The sequence below is a fragment of the Electrophorus electricus genome, chromosome 7 (assembly GCF_041902795.1).
Source record: "Electrophorus electricus isolate QZ-2024a chromosome 7, ASM4190279v1, whole genome shotgun sequence".
NCBI classification, from domain to species: Eukaryota; Metazoa; Chordata; class Actinopteri; order Gymnotiformes; family Gymnotidae; genus Electrophorus; species Electrophorus electricus.
In genome coordinates this window covers 387501-402500 of record NC_137503.1, presented here as the reverse complement: position 1 = coordinate 402500, position 15000 = coordinate 387501, and the positions used below count along the sequence as shown (strand labels likewise).

The window sequence follows — 15000 nt, the reverse complement described above, 5'->3', positions numbered from 1 at the left end:
GCGTGTGTGTGTATAGTGTGTGTATAGTGTGTGTGTGTGTGTGTGTGTGTGAGTGTGCGCGTGTGTGTGTGTGCGCGTGTGTCTGTGTATAGTGTGTGTGTGTGTGTGTGTGCGTGTGAGTGCGCGCATGTGTGTGTGCACGCGTGTGTGTGTATAGTGTGTGTATAGTGTGTGTGTGTGTGTGTGTGTGTGAGTGTGCGCGTGTGCGCGTGTGTCTGTGTATAGTGTGTGTGTGCGTGTGTGTGTGTGTGTGCGGTGTGTGTGCGCGTGTGTGTGTGTGTGTGCGGTGTGTGTGCGCGTGTGTGTGTGTGCGGTGTGTGTGCGCGTGTGTGTGTGTGTGCGCGTGTGTCTGTGTATAGTGTGTGTGTGTGTGTGTGTGTGTGTGTGTGCGGTGTGTGTGCGCGCGCGTGTGTGTGCGGTGTGTGTGCGCGCGTGTGTGTGTGAGTGTGTGTGTGTGCGCGTGTGTGTGCATGTGTGTGCGCGCGCGCGTGTGTGTGTGCGCGTGTGCGGTGTGTGCGCGTGTGTGTGTGTGAGTGTGCGTGTGCGTGTGTGTGGTGTGTATGTGTGAGTGTGTGTGCGGTGTGTGTGCGCGCGTGTCTGTGTATAGTGTGCGTGTGTGTGTGTGTGCGGTGTGTGTGCGCGCGTGTCTGTGTATAGTGTGCGTGTGTGTGTGTGTGCGGTGTGTGTGCGCGCGTCTGTGTATAGTGTGCGTGTGTGTGCGTGTGTGCGGTGTGTGTGCGCGCGTCTGTGCGTGTGTGTGTGAGTGTGCGCGTGTCTTACCCTCGCCCCTGACACAGCCATGTCCAGCTCTGTGCTGATGCTCACACTCACAACCTCGTCCGTGTGTCCATACAGCACCTGTAACGGCTTAGGACACAAACCCACAGGGGCCCCACCCTACACACACACACACACACACACACACACACGTTAGTAGTTTTATTTACGTTTTGGACACACATCTATGGATTTGATTTGAAATATAACCAATCTATACTTAATTATCCATAATGAAGCTAAAAAGTGCTTTTAGACTTTTGAAATTAAATTAAAAATCATAAAATGAAATCTTATTTACAAAGTGTTCAGAACATTTACTGAGTACTGAGTACCTCCTCACTTTACTGTGTTCTACTGCCCCACGCTGAACGTGCCCCGTGTTCTACTGCCCCACGCTGAACATGCCCCGTGTCCTACTGCCCCACGCTGAACATGCCCACCATGTTCTACTGCCCCACGCTGAACGTGCCCACCGTGTTCTGCTGCCCCACGCTGAACGTGCCCCGTGTTCTACTGCCCCACGCTGAACGTGCCCCGTGTTCTACTGCCCCTCTCACCTGCTGCAGTACGTGCCACACCATGCAGGTTGTGTCCTTGGAGCCTGACATCAGGTGGATCCCACAGTGGTCAGTGGTCAGACACGTCACTATATCTGCACACACACACACACACACACACACACACACACACACACACACACACACACACACACAGGTCACTATATCTGCAGGGACAGAGAAATACACAGACACACACACACACACACAATCCTTCACATGCACACATTAGACATGCCATATACACACAAATATTTGAGTGTATGTGATGTGTGTGTGGCGTGGCATGTGCGTGGTGAGTGTGTGGTATGTGCGTGGTGTGTGCGTGGCGAGACGTGGCGTGTGCGTGGCGTGTGCGTGGCATGTGCGTGGCATGTGCGTGGTGTGTGCGTGGCGAGTGCATGGCGAGTGCATGGCGAGTGCATGGCGCGGCGTGTGCGTGGCGAGTGCATGGCGTGGCGTGTGCGTGGCGAGTGCATGGCCTGGCGTGTGCGTGGCGAGTGCATGGCGTGGAGTGTGCGTGGCGAGTGCATGGCCTGGCGTGTGCGTGGCGAGTGCATGGCGTGGCGTGTGCGTGGCGAGACGTGGCGTGGCGTGTGCGTGGCGAGTGCATGGCGTGGCGTGTGCGTGGCGAGTGCATGGGGTGGGCTTTACCCATGTGGCGGATGTGGTGTCCCACTGTTCTGCCCTTCAATAGTGAGGTCACCCTCAGGCTGTTGTCCCAGTGACCCCCACTGAACAACAACTTCCCATCATGAGAGACCACAAACAGCTTAGACATGACCTCGACCCCAGGAGAGAAGGGTCCTGCCAAAAAACGCTGTGTCCTAGAGAGAGAGAGAGAGAGAGAGGGAGAGAGAGAGAGAGAGGGAGAGAGAGTGTGTTCCTAACACTGTGCTGTGTGAAACAGTAAGCAGTACAGCAGTGTTAAGCGCAGACTCTCCTCACTTGGGACTAGCGACGGTGGGATCCTTGATGAAGGTGAAGTAGTTGGAGATGTTCTTATCATACGGCAGCCAGGAGTGAGCTCCCATCAGACAGTTCTGACTCACCGTCACCTGGAAGACCAGGATAGCTGGTTACTATGACAACTCCAGCAATCGTACAGTCAGCACTCAGCACCACAGGCCTGGCCCTCAGAATCCATGATCAGGATGGACCAGCAGGCCTGGCTAATCAAGCACAGACGTACCAGCATGTCGGGACTGCCCTGAGAGATGAAGGAGTGCGACTGGTTCTTGGGTACGACGGCTTTCACCAGCGCCACGTCATCACTGATCCCCTACACAGTTCAAATGTACCATCAGTGCTGAGCTCCAGGGCAACACATCAGCAAGGGTTCGCTAAGATTAAGGGGTCAGAGTTAGAGTTAGGGTTAGGGTAAGGTTAAGGGATCAGAGTTAGGGTTCGCTAAGATTAAGGGGTCAGAGTTAGGGTTCTGTAAGGTTAAGGGGTCAGAGTTAGGGTTCGGTAAGGTTAAGGGGTCAGAGTTAGGGTTCGCTAAGATTAAGGGGTCAGAGATAGGGTTCGCTAAGGTTAAGGGGTCAGAGTTAGGGTTCAGTAAGGTTAAGGGGTCAGAGTTAGGGTTCTGTAAGGTAAAAGGGTCAGAGTTAGGGTTCTGTAAGGTAAAAGAGTCAGAGTTAGGGTTCGGTAAGGTTAAGGGGTCAGAGTTAGGGTTCGGTAAGGTTAAAGGGTCAGAGTTAGGGTTCGGTAAGGTTAAGGGGTCAGAGTTATGGTTAGGGTAAGGTTAAGGGGACAGAGTTAGGGTTCAGTAAGTTTAAGGGGTCAGAGTTAGGGTTCGGTAAGGTTAAGGGGTCAGAGTTATGGTTAGGTTAAGGTTAAGTGGACAGAGTTAGGGTTCGGTAAGGTTAAGGAGTCAGAGTTAGGGTTCGGTAAGGTTAAGGGGTCAGAGTTAGGGTTCGGTAAGGTTAAGGGGCTAGAGTTAGCGGTTAGGGTAAGGTTAAGGGGTCAGAGTTAGGGTTCTGTAAGGTTAAGGGGCTAGAGTTAGCGGTTAGGGTAAGGTTAAGGGGTCAGAGTTAGGGTTCTGTAAGGTTAAGAGGTAAGAGTTAGGGTTCGGTAAAGTTAAGGGGTCAGAGTTAGGGTTCGGTAAGGTTAAGGGGACAGAGTTAGGGTTCGGTAAGGTTAAGGGGTCAGAGTTAGGGTTCGGTAAGGTTAAGGGGTCAGAGTTAGGGTTCGGTAAGGTTAAGGGGCTAGAGTTAGCGGTTAGGGTAAGGTTAAGGGGTCAGAGTAAGGTTAAGGGGTCAGAGTTAGGGTTCGGTAAGGTTAAAGGGACAGAGTTAGGGTTCGGTATAGTTAAGGGGACAGAGTTAGGGTTCGGTAAAGTTAAGGGGTCAGAGTTAGGATTAGGGTAAGGTTAAGGGGTCAGAGTTAGGGTTCGGTAAAGTTAAGGGGTCAGAGTTAGGGTTCGGTAAAGTTAAGGGGTTAGAGTTAGGGTACGGAAAGGTTAAGGGGTCAGAGTTAGGGTTCGGTAAGGTTAAGGGGTCAGAGTTAGGGTTCGGTAAGGTTAAGGGGTCAGAGTTAGGGTTCTGTAAGGTTAAGAGGTCAGAGTTAGGGTTCGGTAAAGTTAAGGGGTCAGAGTTAGGGTTCGGTAAGGTTAAGGGGACAGAGTTAGGGTTCGGTAAGGTTAAGGGGTCAAAGTTAGGGCTTGGTAAGGTAAAGGGGTCCGAGTTATGGTTCGGTAAGGTTAAGGGGTCAGAGTTAGGGTTCGCTAAGGTTAAGGGGTCAGAGTTAGGGTTCGCTAAGGTTAAGGGGTCAGAGTTAGGGTTCGCTAAGGTTAAGGGGTCAGAGTTAGGGTTCACTAAGGTAAAAGGGTCAGAGTTAGGGTTCGGTAAGGTTAAGGGGTTAGAGTCAGGGGTTAAGGTAAGGTTAAGGGGTTAGAGTCAGGGGTTAAGGTAAGGTTAAGGGGTTAGAGTCAGGGGTTAAGGTAAGGTTAAGGGGTTAGAGTCAGGGGTTAAGGTAAGGTTAAGGGGTTAGAGTCAGGGGTTAAGGTAAGGTTAAGGGGTTAGAGTCAGGGGTTAAGGTAAGGTTAAGGGGTTAGAGTCAGGGGTTAAGGTAAGGTTAAGGGGTTAGAGTCAGGGGTTAAGGTAAGGTTAAGGGGTTAAAGTCAGGGGTTAAGGTAAGGTTAAGGGGTTAAAGTTAGGGGTTAAGGTAAGGTTAAGGGATTAAAGTTAGGGGTTAAGGTAAGGTTAAGGGGTTAAAGTTAGGGGTTAAGGTAAGGTTAAGGGGTTAAAGTCAGGGGTTAAGGTAAGGTTAAGGGGTTAAAGTCAGGGGTTAAAGTCAGGGGTTAAGGTAAGGTTAAGGGGTTAAAGTTAGGGGTTAAGGTAAGGTTAAGGGGTTAAAGTTAGGGGTTAAGGTAAGGTTAAGGGGTTAGAGTCAGGGGTTAAGGTAAGGTTAAGGGGTTAAAGTCAGGGGTTAAGGTAAGGTTAAGGGGTTAGAGTCAGGGGTTAAGGTAAGGTTAAGGGGTTAAAGTCAGGGGTTAAGGTAAGGTTAAGGGGTTAAAGTTAGGGGTTAAGGTAAGGTTAAGGGGTTAAAGTTAGGGGTTAAGGTAAGGTTAAGGGGTTAAAGTTAGGGGTTAAGGTAAGGTTAAGGGGTTAAAGTTAGGGGTTAAGGTAAGGTTAAGGGGTTAAAGTCAGGGGTTAAAGTCAGCGGTTAAGGTAAGGTTAAGGGGTTAAAGTTAGGGGTTAAGGTAAGGTTAAGGGGTTAAAGTTAGGGGTTAAGGTAAGGTTAAGGGGTTAAAGTTAGGGGTTAAGGTAAGGTTAAGGGGTTAGAGTCAGGGGTTAAGGTAAGGCTAAGGGGTTAAAGTCAGGGGTTAAGGTAAGGTTAAGGGGTTAAAGTTAGGGGTTAAGGTAAGGTTAAGGGGTTAGAGTCAGGGGTTAAGGTAAGGTTAAGGGGTTAGAGTCAGGGGTTAAGGTAAGGTTAAGGGGTTAGAGTCAGGGGTTAAGGTAAGGTTAAGGGGTTAGAGTCAGGGGTTAAGGTAAGGTTAAGGGGTTAGAGTCAGGGGTTAAGGTAAGGTTAAGGGGTTAAAGTCAGGGGTTAAGGTAAGGTTAAGGGGTTAAAGTTAGGGGTTAAGGTAAGGTTAAGGGGTTAAAGTTAGGGGTTAAGGTAAGGTTAAGGGGTTAAAGTTAGGGGTTAAGGTAAGGTTAAGGGGTTAAAGTCAGGGGTTAAGGTAAGGTTAAGGGGTTAGAGTCAGGGGTTAAGGTAAGGTTAAGGGGTTAGAGTCAGGGGTTAAGGTAAGGTTAAGGGGTTAGAGTCAGGGGTTAAGGTAAGGTTAAGGGGTTAGAGTCAGGGGTTAAGGTAAGGTTAAGGGGTTAGAGTCAGGGGTTAAGGTAAGGTTAAGGGGTTAGAGTCAGGGGTTAAGGTAAGGTTAAGGGGTTAGAGTCAGGGGTTAAGGTAAGGTTAAGGGGTTAAAGTCAGGGGTTAAGGTAAGGTTAAGGGGTTAAAGTTAGGGGTTAAGGTAAGGTTAAGGGATTAAAGTTAGGGGTTAAGGTAAGGTTAAGGGGTTAAAGTTAGGGGTTAAGGTAAGGTTAAGGGGTTAAAGTTAGGGGTTAAGGTAAGGTTAAGGGGTTAAAGTCAGGGGTTAAGGTAAGGTTAAGGGGTTAAAGTCAGGGGTTAAAGTCAGGGGTTAAGGTAAGGTTAAGGGGTTAAAGTTAGGGGTTAAGGTAAGGTTAAGGGGTTAGAGTCAGGGGTTAAGGTAAGGTTAAGGGGTTAGAGTCAGGGGTTAAGGTAAGGTTAAGGGGTTAGAGTCAGGGGTTAAGGTAAGGTTAAGGGGTTAAAGTCAGGGGTTAAGGTAAGGTTAAGGGGTTAAAGTTAGGGGTTAAGGTAAGGTTAAGGGGTTAAAGTTAGGGGTTAAGGTAAGGTTAAGGGGTTAAAGTTAGGGGTTAAGGTAAGGTTAAGGGGTTAAAGTTAGGGGTTAAGGTAAGGTTAAGGGGTTAAAGTCAGGGGTTAAGGTAAGGTTAAGGGGTTAGAGTCAGGGGTTAAGGTAAGGTTAAGGGGTTAGAGTCAGGGGTTAAGGTAAGGTTAAGGGGTTAGAGTCAGGGGTTAAGGTACAGACAGACAGAAATGAAGGTACCTCCACAAAGAAAGACTTGAGTTCAGTGAGGTGTTCAAAGATGTTGAGAGGACAGGTGTCCGCTCGAGCTTTCTTCTTCTCCAGCTCCTCCCTGGACAGGCGGACAGGATGGGGCTCCTAAAAACACACGAGGGACCTTCAGAACTACAAACCCCTCTCTTGCTCTTGGTGTTAATCCGTCATGCTGTACTGTAATGAAGTGGTATGATTGAAGAACATTCTAGAGACTTACTGATAAACACAGGTACCACCCACAAGCCTAGTGTTTGGGTTTACTGGTGTGTGTGTGGGGTTGGTGTGTGTGGGAGAGTTGGCATGGTGTCTGAAGGTGTGATGGGCACCTTTAACAGTTGGCATGGTGACTGAGGGGGTGATGGGCACCTTTAACAGTTGGCATGGTGACTGAGGGGGTGATGGGGACCTTTAACAGTTGGCATGGTGACTGAGGGGGTGATGGGCACCTTTAACAGTTGGCATGGTGTCTGGCCAAAGTTGCTGATCATTCCTTCTAGAGCCTTCCGCTCCTTCTCATCGATGATGGCATCCAGATCTACAGCACCTAGAAATACAGACACAGACCCACTACAGACACCTGTAACAGTGTGTGTGTGTGTGTGTGTGTGTGTGTGTGTGTGTGTGTGTGTGTGTGTGTGTGTGTGTGTGTGTGTTTGTTTGTGTGCGTGTGCACATGTACCTTCGTATGTGCAATAGTAGAAAACATTCAGGGCCTCCACTGCTGCGTCTCCTCTCTGCTTGTAGCCGAAGATCAGATCAATCCACTCATGTAGGTGAGCAGAGACGTGATCAGATTCCTTTATACACACACGCAGACACACACACACACGCACGCAGCCACACACACACGCACGCAGCCACACACACACGCACACACGCAGACACACACACGCACGCAGACACACACGCACGCAGACACACACGCACGCAGACACGCAGACACACACACACGCACGCACGCAGACACGCACGCACGCAGACACGCACGCACGCAGACACACACACACACGCAGACACACACACACACGCAGACACACACACACATGCATGCATGCAGAGGTATTTAGAGAAATGTAGACATTTATGGTTTTGTGTGTGTGTGTGTTTCCCCCCTTTATGTTTTTATCAGACTGACAGAAACACCAAAGGGACTGTCATCTGTTTATCTTCCGTTTAGGCTTTCAGACAAGTCTCAGACAAGTCTCAGACATGTCTCAGACATGTCTCAGACATATCTCAGACAAGTCTCAGACAAGCAGGTGATGGGGGCAGGGCTTCAGGTAGTGATGAGGTCATCACCAGGGCTTTGCGATGCTTGTAAATGAACTCCTCCGGCGTCTTGGCCCATCTCGGCAAGATGACATCATTTACACGCTCCTTAGTGAGCTGCAACCGACCCAGATCAAAACCTGAGAGAGAAAGAGAGAGAGAGAGGGATAGAGAGGGAGAGTATGGGTTCTACTCCCACTAGATCGCAGGGCTGCTCTTGATATCATTAACATTCATATTCCTATAGACTCAGGAATGACAGATTTCTCACCGTTCTGATTCTCAAGGAACTCTGGGAAGTAGAAGAACTCTGGAATCAACTCTTTTACATCATTGGGGTTGTCCATGAGAGTCTGCCAAGTAGCTGGGATAGAGTGGAACTGCCTATCTGCACAATCGAACCTGGAGGGAGGGAGGGAGAGAGAGAGAGAGAGAGTGAGAGGGAGGGATGGAGAGAGAGTGAGAGGGAGAGAGAGAGATGGGGAGAGAGTGAGAGAGCGAGAGCGAGCAAGTGAGGGGACATGAAGAGAGAAACCATGAGAATTAAGAACAGTGAGAGAGAGAGATGGAGAGGAGATGAGGAGAGAGGAGAGAAAGAGAAATGAGAAGAGAAGAGAGGAGAGGAGAGGAGGTGTTTTACCTGCCACTCTGCAGCTGTATATGGAGGGAGGTGAAGGGCTCCACTCTGATGAGGTAATGCATGACTCCTGCTGCGTTGGAGTAGTGAGTGCCATAGTGGAACCGGTCAATGGAACCTGTGGGGTCCTCGAAGCTCTCAAACCTACAGACACGGAGAGACATGGAGAGACACAGAGAGACACGGAGAGAGACAAGCAGAGACACAAGGAGAGACACAGAGAGACAGAGGTAAGTACAGAGTCAGAATTTTGATTTAATGAATTTCATTTTATTTGAGCATTTTTGACCATCACATGAAAGAGAAAACAGAAGTTGACCTAATTAAGAGAGAATGAGAAAGAGAGAGAGAGAGAGAGAGAGAGAGAGAGAGAGAGAGAGAGAGAGAGAGAGAGAGAAAGGAAGACAACAGAAAGGAAGGGCTAACTTTTCTCTGACGGCCTTGGAGTTCTTGTCGTTGAGCACGGCCACAGGTTTGGAGAGGTCTCGGTAGACGCGTGGGTCAGACAGGTCAAGCTCCTCAGATGTGTAGTCAGACAGGACCCAGGGAAACTACCGACCACACACACCAAGCAATGGTCACCACGGCCAGCACTGAAATGGGGTGTGTGTGTGTGTGTGTGTGTGTGTGTGTGTGTGTGGGGCAGGGGGCGGGGCATACCACAGGGTACTGGGCCAGGTTGTTGTACGTTCTCCCTGCAATAGTGTTCATCTGCATCAGGTAGTCAAAGTTGGAGATTTCCCTGTTCACCCATTTCTGCAACATAAGAAATAAAAACGGATTATTATTATTATTAAATTATTGTTAAATTATTATTACTAATTATTATTATTATTTGTATACCCTATTATTCTTCTCATTAAGTAAACAACCAAATCAAACTATGACTTTCTGGACATATTCTGTGTTTGTCACATGTATCACAGGCAGTAAATGCTTTAATATGCCTGCTTTCTAAAACCTTTGACCTCTGACCTGGGTAAGGCCAGAGGCCTTGAGAAGCTCCTGTGGCGAACGAGTGCCATGGAGAGAGAGAGAGCACAGCAGCAACATCCGCGTGTACACTGTATTACGCACCTGTCAATCAAACACATTGTCATGACAACAGAAGGTCAGTCAAACACAGTCAGAATAACAGAGTAATAAATGGAGAGAGAGCGAGAGAGAGAGAGCGGGAGGGAGAGGGAGAGAGAGCGAGAGAGGGAGAGAGAGAGAGGGAGAGAGAGAGAGGGAGGGAGAAAGGGAGAGGGAGAGAGAGAGAGAGAAAGGGAGAGGGAGAGAGAGGGAGGGAGAAAGGGAGAGGGAGAGAGAGGGAGGGAGAGAGAGAGAAAGGGAGAGGGAGAGAGAGAGAGAGAGAGAGGGGGGAGAGAGGGAGAGAGGGAGGGACAGGGAGAGGGAGAGAGAGGGAGGGAGAAAAGGAGAGGGAGAGAGAGAGGGAGGGAGAAAAGGAGAGAGAGAGGGAGAGAGAGGGAGAGAGAGAGAGAGAGATTTGTAGACCTCCTTCTTGAAGTTGAGGAAGTAGTTGGTCTGGTCGATAAGGAAGACCTCCAGGGCTGAGCGACGAAGGTTATACCTGCGCAGGTGAATCTCTCGGATCTGAGACAGAGGCCATTTAAAGTCCTGCCCCACACCTGTACACACATGCGCACACGCACGCACGCACACACACACGCACACACACACGCAGCTCAACTCTCTGGTTTATTTCTTAAACTTTGTTCTTATTCCAGACTGAATAACCTGATAATCTCTACTGGGGGTAACTAAACTCATTCACCTACAGACACCCCCTCCACACTCCACCCACACCCACCCCATGCTCCACCCCACCCACCCTCCTCTTTCTCAGTGCTGCCATCGTAGAAGTAGATATGCTGGGTGGTAAGCTCCAGACGTCCAGGGTACACATCCACCATGGTCACCAGCTCACACTCCTCCATCATCACCAGCTTCTCCTTCTGAGCCTCGTCTTCATCCACCACCCTGAGGGGAGGAGGGAGCAGGTAATAGAATGTTGAACAAAGTACGCACCAACGTGCATGTACGTGACTGTGTGAGTGTATGTGCACATGTGTGCGCGCTTTAAACACACTGGTTGGCTGCGCTGGGTTCCTCCTCCAGGTCCAGAACATCATCCTCCAGGTCACTCACCTTCACCTGCTTCACAGCCTCCAACAGTAAAGACTCCGCCCTCACCTGCTGCTGCTGCACACCTGAGCACACACACACACGCACACACACACAGACAATGCACACACGGTAACTCAAGACACAAAGACATGTTACAATAAAGCTTTTCTTATCTTATGTGTTTGGGGGGGGTGTCAGGTGTGTGTGTGTGTGTGTGCGTGCGTGTATAGGTCAGGGGTATGTGTGTTTATGTGTGTGTGTGTGTGTGTGTGTGTGTGTGCGTGTGTGTGTATAGGTCAGGGGTATGTGTGTGTATGTGTGTGTCTTACCCAGGTTGTCCCGCAGGGCGCTGGCCTCACAGTGGGGGTCAAAGTTATAATTTCTCACTAGTTTCAGCCGCATGCGTGAGTAATTCTCCGCACTGGACAACTTCCAGTGTACAACCTTCTGTTCCCTGAACACACACACACACACACACACACACAGACGTATCAGGGGGATGCGTAACCCGTTCTGCCTGAAGTAGTGAGCTGAAGCCCAGGGCCCCACCTGTCCACCCAGGGGCCTCTCTCACAGATCAGGCCCCTGCGTGCTGCCTTCCACTGCCTGAGGATGGCACTGTTCTGCGTGTGGATCTGTTTCAACATGCTGTTGTAGCGCAAGTTCTCCTGCCGGCCCCTGCGGCTAAACGGCTCCACAAACTGCTCCTGAAGGAGGACGGCAGGTCACATGACAGCAGGATCACACCAGCTGAAGAGTGTGTGTGTGTGTGTGTGTGTGTGTGTGTTACCTGGAAGTGTATCTTGCTCTCCCCCCTCTCACGCTCCCTGCGGTGCAGACTGGTCATGTACGTCTCATAACAGTCTTTCCAGTACCGAGCCATGGTCTCATGACCCTGACTGAACGTCTCAACCTCGTACTGCTTCATATACGGGACGATCTGGACACACAACACAGGGCGCACCTGAGCGACGAGCCCTGTAGCACAGACAGCATCCGGGGGGCCACTGAGAGGGTTCCAGACTCACAATCTGAGATTTTATATGGACACTGTTTGTTTGTTTTTTATTAGTGTTTTACTGAGTATTAAATACTTGACTTCCCAGAATCCTTTTCAAGTTTCGTGGCAGTTTTCTTGTTGGTACTGCCAGCCTTTCACCAAGTCGAGCAATCGGATGGCTGCTAGGATTGAGTGACAGTGGCGCTGACCAATCAGTGATGAGGAGGAAAGATAGACGGGGTGGGGGGGTTTCTGGAATGTTCCAGTGAGAGCAAGAGAGTAAGAGATTGGCGTGTCCTCTGAAATTTTTTTTTGGAGACTTAATATACGCTGTGTATTGGCCCAAACTGTAACTTTTTTCTGTTTTCTTTCCAGTCTAATATGGTTTGTTAGCGTGACAGTATAGCCTTCTCTCCACTATATGCACTGTTGTTTTTATTTGTGTTCCTTGAAGCGAGTTAGCCTGAAGAGCTAACCTAGCTAGCTACAACTCCATGCCACACCACTGAGCGGGCTCCTCCATGACTGGGCTAGATCCCCCACACTACGGCCTGTGTGGGTGGGTAGGAGTCTCAGCACAAAGCAGTGAGACGAGACGCGAGTAGTTGCTTGATTCAGACGGTACGGCTCATCTCCGTATGTGCCATGGACTCGTGAGTGTTGGACCAACGTTTGGGCCCCTACGTTTGGGTTCATTTTACCATTTACTGTGTTGACCATTTATTATTAAGTGTTTCATTTGCTAATTTAATAGTTTTTATTCAATTGATTAATTTACAACAGGCCTCTGAGGGTAAGAGAAATGCTGATATTGGTGTATTTTCTCTGCGTGTTTGAGTTCTTTTTTTTGTGCAGGGTTTTATTTAAAATTTTAAAAATTTTGTGGGGTATTTACTAACCTTTGTATCATTCAAGTCATTAAACACTTAGGGTTTAAAAGGAGTATTACTTTCAACATAGCAGTATTAGACACATAATTTCTGAGAAGTGCTCCCCCTAAATTATTATTTCATTAGGGAGGGGTTGCATTTATATATTTACGTATCGCTCTACTCAATGTGGAAGTTTTTCAAAGTGACCAGAAGGAACAGATCATGCAATTTGTAAAAGGTGCTAAACTAAGACCAATCAAACCGTGGAGGAAAGAAATTTCATCATAAACCTGAGTGCACATTTAAACATACAAGCACCATAGCAACACTAACACACTACCCAAAAACACACTACATCCATACCACTAACACAATACCACTCTACCACACTAAAAACCCAACACCCTACAACCATAGCACTCTACCAAGCTAACACACAAGTACCCTAAAACCCTAGTGGCCTAAAACCCAAGCACCCTAACACACTAGCACCCTAACACCCAAGTACCCTAAGACCCTAGTGGCCTAAAACCCAAGCACCCTAACACACTAGCACCCTAACACCCTAGTGGCCTAAAACCCAAGCACCCTAACACACTAGTACCCTAACACACTAGCACCCTAACACACTAGCACCCTAACACCCTAGTACCCTAACACACTAGTACCCTAAAACCCAAGCACCCTAACACCCTAAGTCTCAGCATCCCGGCACCAGTCAGCTAAATGGGGCTGAGGAAACATAAGTTTTATTTTTATTTTTGTACAACAGACTGAACATGAGACATTCAGAATAATTACTAATACTGATCCATGTGTGACATTTTCTTTGTTTTTTTAATGTTGACGTATCTGCATCAGTGTATCTGGAAAATACTGGATATTAAATTGTAATGGTCCTGTACTGTCCTTTAATGCACTCTAATTTTATAGTATAGTATCTCTCATAGTAACTGAACCATAACTGTACTGTAGAAATACCTCACACACACACACACACATCCATCACACAGGCACACTCACGTATTTGTCCAGGTAGACGCGCCACTCGGGGGTGCGGCAGTAGAGCTGGAAATCCTCGAAGAAGGAGGGGCTTCCGTTGGTGTCGGGCAGAGAGGGGAGGTGAAGCTCCATGTATAGCAGTTTGTACACCTTGGACAGGAGCGTGCGGAGGAGGGGAACCAGGAAGGAGTAGGTCTCCTCCCTCTGCTCCTCCACCGCACGACGGAGAATTCCCTCCACCTGACCCAGGAGGAAGCATGCCTCGTCTTGGGAACCCACGGCCTTTGTCTGAAGGACACCGTTCAGTTTCGCCGTCGCCATGGCACACACCTGAGCAACACACACACAGACAAGCACAAACGCACAGATAAACAGAGTCAATGCTCAGCAGGAAACCTTCCCAGCATGAATAACAAGGCTGACCTGGGCATCCGGCTGTGCCATGAACCCCAGCAGCAGACGGAGTCCGATCCGAGAGAGCTGCAACCACTGGGAGCCGGCCGTGTACCAGACCACGAGGCCGTCCATCAGGCCGACGGTCTCCTCCAGGACCCGCTCTGTCCAGAGTGCAGGGTTCACCAGACCCTCTGCCTGCAGAAAGTCCTGCACCACGTGCAGAAGACGCACGGCGTTCTCCGTGTGCTGCGGCAGCGAGGACACCGGAGACTCCCGGTTGTCTGCTGCAGCCCACTCCAGCATGCGCTCCAGGAGGCTGGGGAGGGGGTGGGGTTAGGGATTAGGGAGGGGTGGGGTTCAGCAGACCGCACACTTTCACACAACTCAGTTCAAGTCAAGGTAGCTTTATTGCCACGACTGTATCAGGTACAATTTTGCCAAAGCAAAGGGTAATCTAACCCTGATCTGTAAAGTAATATCACCTTAATCCTAATCTGTAGGGTAATCTAACCCTGATCTGTAAAGTAATATCACCTTAATCCTAATCTGTAGGGTAATCTAACCCTGATCTGTAAAGTAATATCACCTTAATCCTAATCTGTAGGGTAGTCTAACCCTGATCTGTAAAGTAATATCACCTTAATCCTAATCTGTAGGGTAATCTAACCCTCATCTGTAAAGTAATATCACCTTAATCCTAATATGTAGGGTAATCTAACCCTGATCTGTAAAGTAATATCACCTTAATCCTAATCTGTAGGGTAGTCTAACCCTGATCTGTAAAGTAATATCACCTCAATCCTAATATGTAGGGTAGTCTAACCCTGATCTGTAAAGTAATATCACCTTAATCCTAATATGTAGGGTAATCTAACCCAGATCTGTAAAGTAATATCACCTTAATCCTAATCTGTAGGGTAATCTAACCCTGATCTGTAGGTGTGCTGCTTGTTTCTCTCTCACCTGAGTTTGATGTGGTCCACTGGCACCAGCAGGTCATTGGCAGTGCCCAGTTTGGTGAGGGCAGAGAACACCTGCCCCCTCTCCAGCCAAGCAGCATCATCAGAGCCCCCAACACCCCTCCACATCACACACAACACGATGTCCAACAACAACCGAAATAGCTCCTCCTCTGTGCGCTGCAGGACACACACACACACACACACACACACACACACACACACACACACACACACACACACACACACACACACACACAGAAATAGCATAGTCAGTATTAGTTACCATATGAA

General features: G+C 48.9%; 1 protein-coding gene across 7 annotated transcripts in view; it reads right to left on the bottom strand.

Moving 5' to 3' along the window:
* Positions 1-15000, bottom strand: part of nbeal1 (neurobeachin-like 1) — a 54939-nt gene that overhangs the window by 10496 nt on the left and 29443 nt on the right. For 5 of the 7 annotated variants that reach the window (XM_081717255.1, XM_035524239.2, XM_081717257.1 and 2 more), the window contains 23 exons: positions 14711-14886; positions 13775-14063; positions 13373-13681; positions 11268-11417; positions 11027-11184; positions 10807-10931; positions 10440-10560; positions 10182-10330; positions 9845-9978; positions 9323-9424; positions 9008-9103; positions 8774-8898; positions 8351-8491; positions 7982-8112; positions 7741-7850; positions 7121-7238; positions 6888-6985; positions 6427-6543; positions 2530-2619; positions 2286-2395; positions 1992-2164; positions 1338-1432; positions 781-897 (listed from right to left, as the gene is read on the bottom strand). In XM_081717255.1, coding sequence (XP_081573381.1) covers positions 781-897; positions 1338-1432; positions 1992-2164; positions 2286-2395; positions 2530-2619; positions 6427-6543; positions 6888-6985; positions 7121-7238; positions 7741-7850; positions 7982-8112; positions 8351-8491; positions 8774-8898; positions 9008-9103; positions 9323-9424; positions 9845-9978; positions 10182-10330; positions 10440-10560; positions 10807-10931; positions 11027-11184; positions 11268-11417; positions 13373-13681; positions 13775-14063; positions 14711-14886 — 3234 coding nt within the window. Of the gene's footprint in view, positions 1-780; positions 898-1337; positions 1433-1991; positions 2165-2285; positions 2396-2529; positions 2681-6426; positions 6544-6767; positions 6986-7120; positions 7239-7740; positions 7851-7981; positions 8113-8350; positions 8492-8773; positions 8899-9007; positions 9104-9322; positions 9425-9844; positions 9979-10181; positions 10331-10439; positions 10561-10806; positions 10932-11026; positions 11185-11267; positions 11418-13372; positions 13682-13774; positions 14064-14710; positions 14887-15000 lie in introns of those variants that run through there. The other 2 variants (XR_014124479.1, XR_014124480.1) reach the window with 2 other exon arrangements.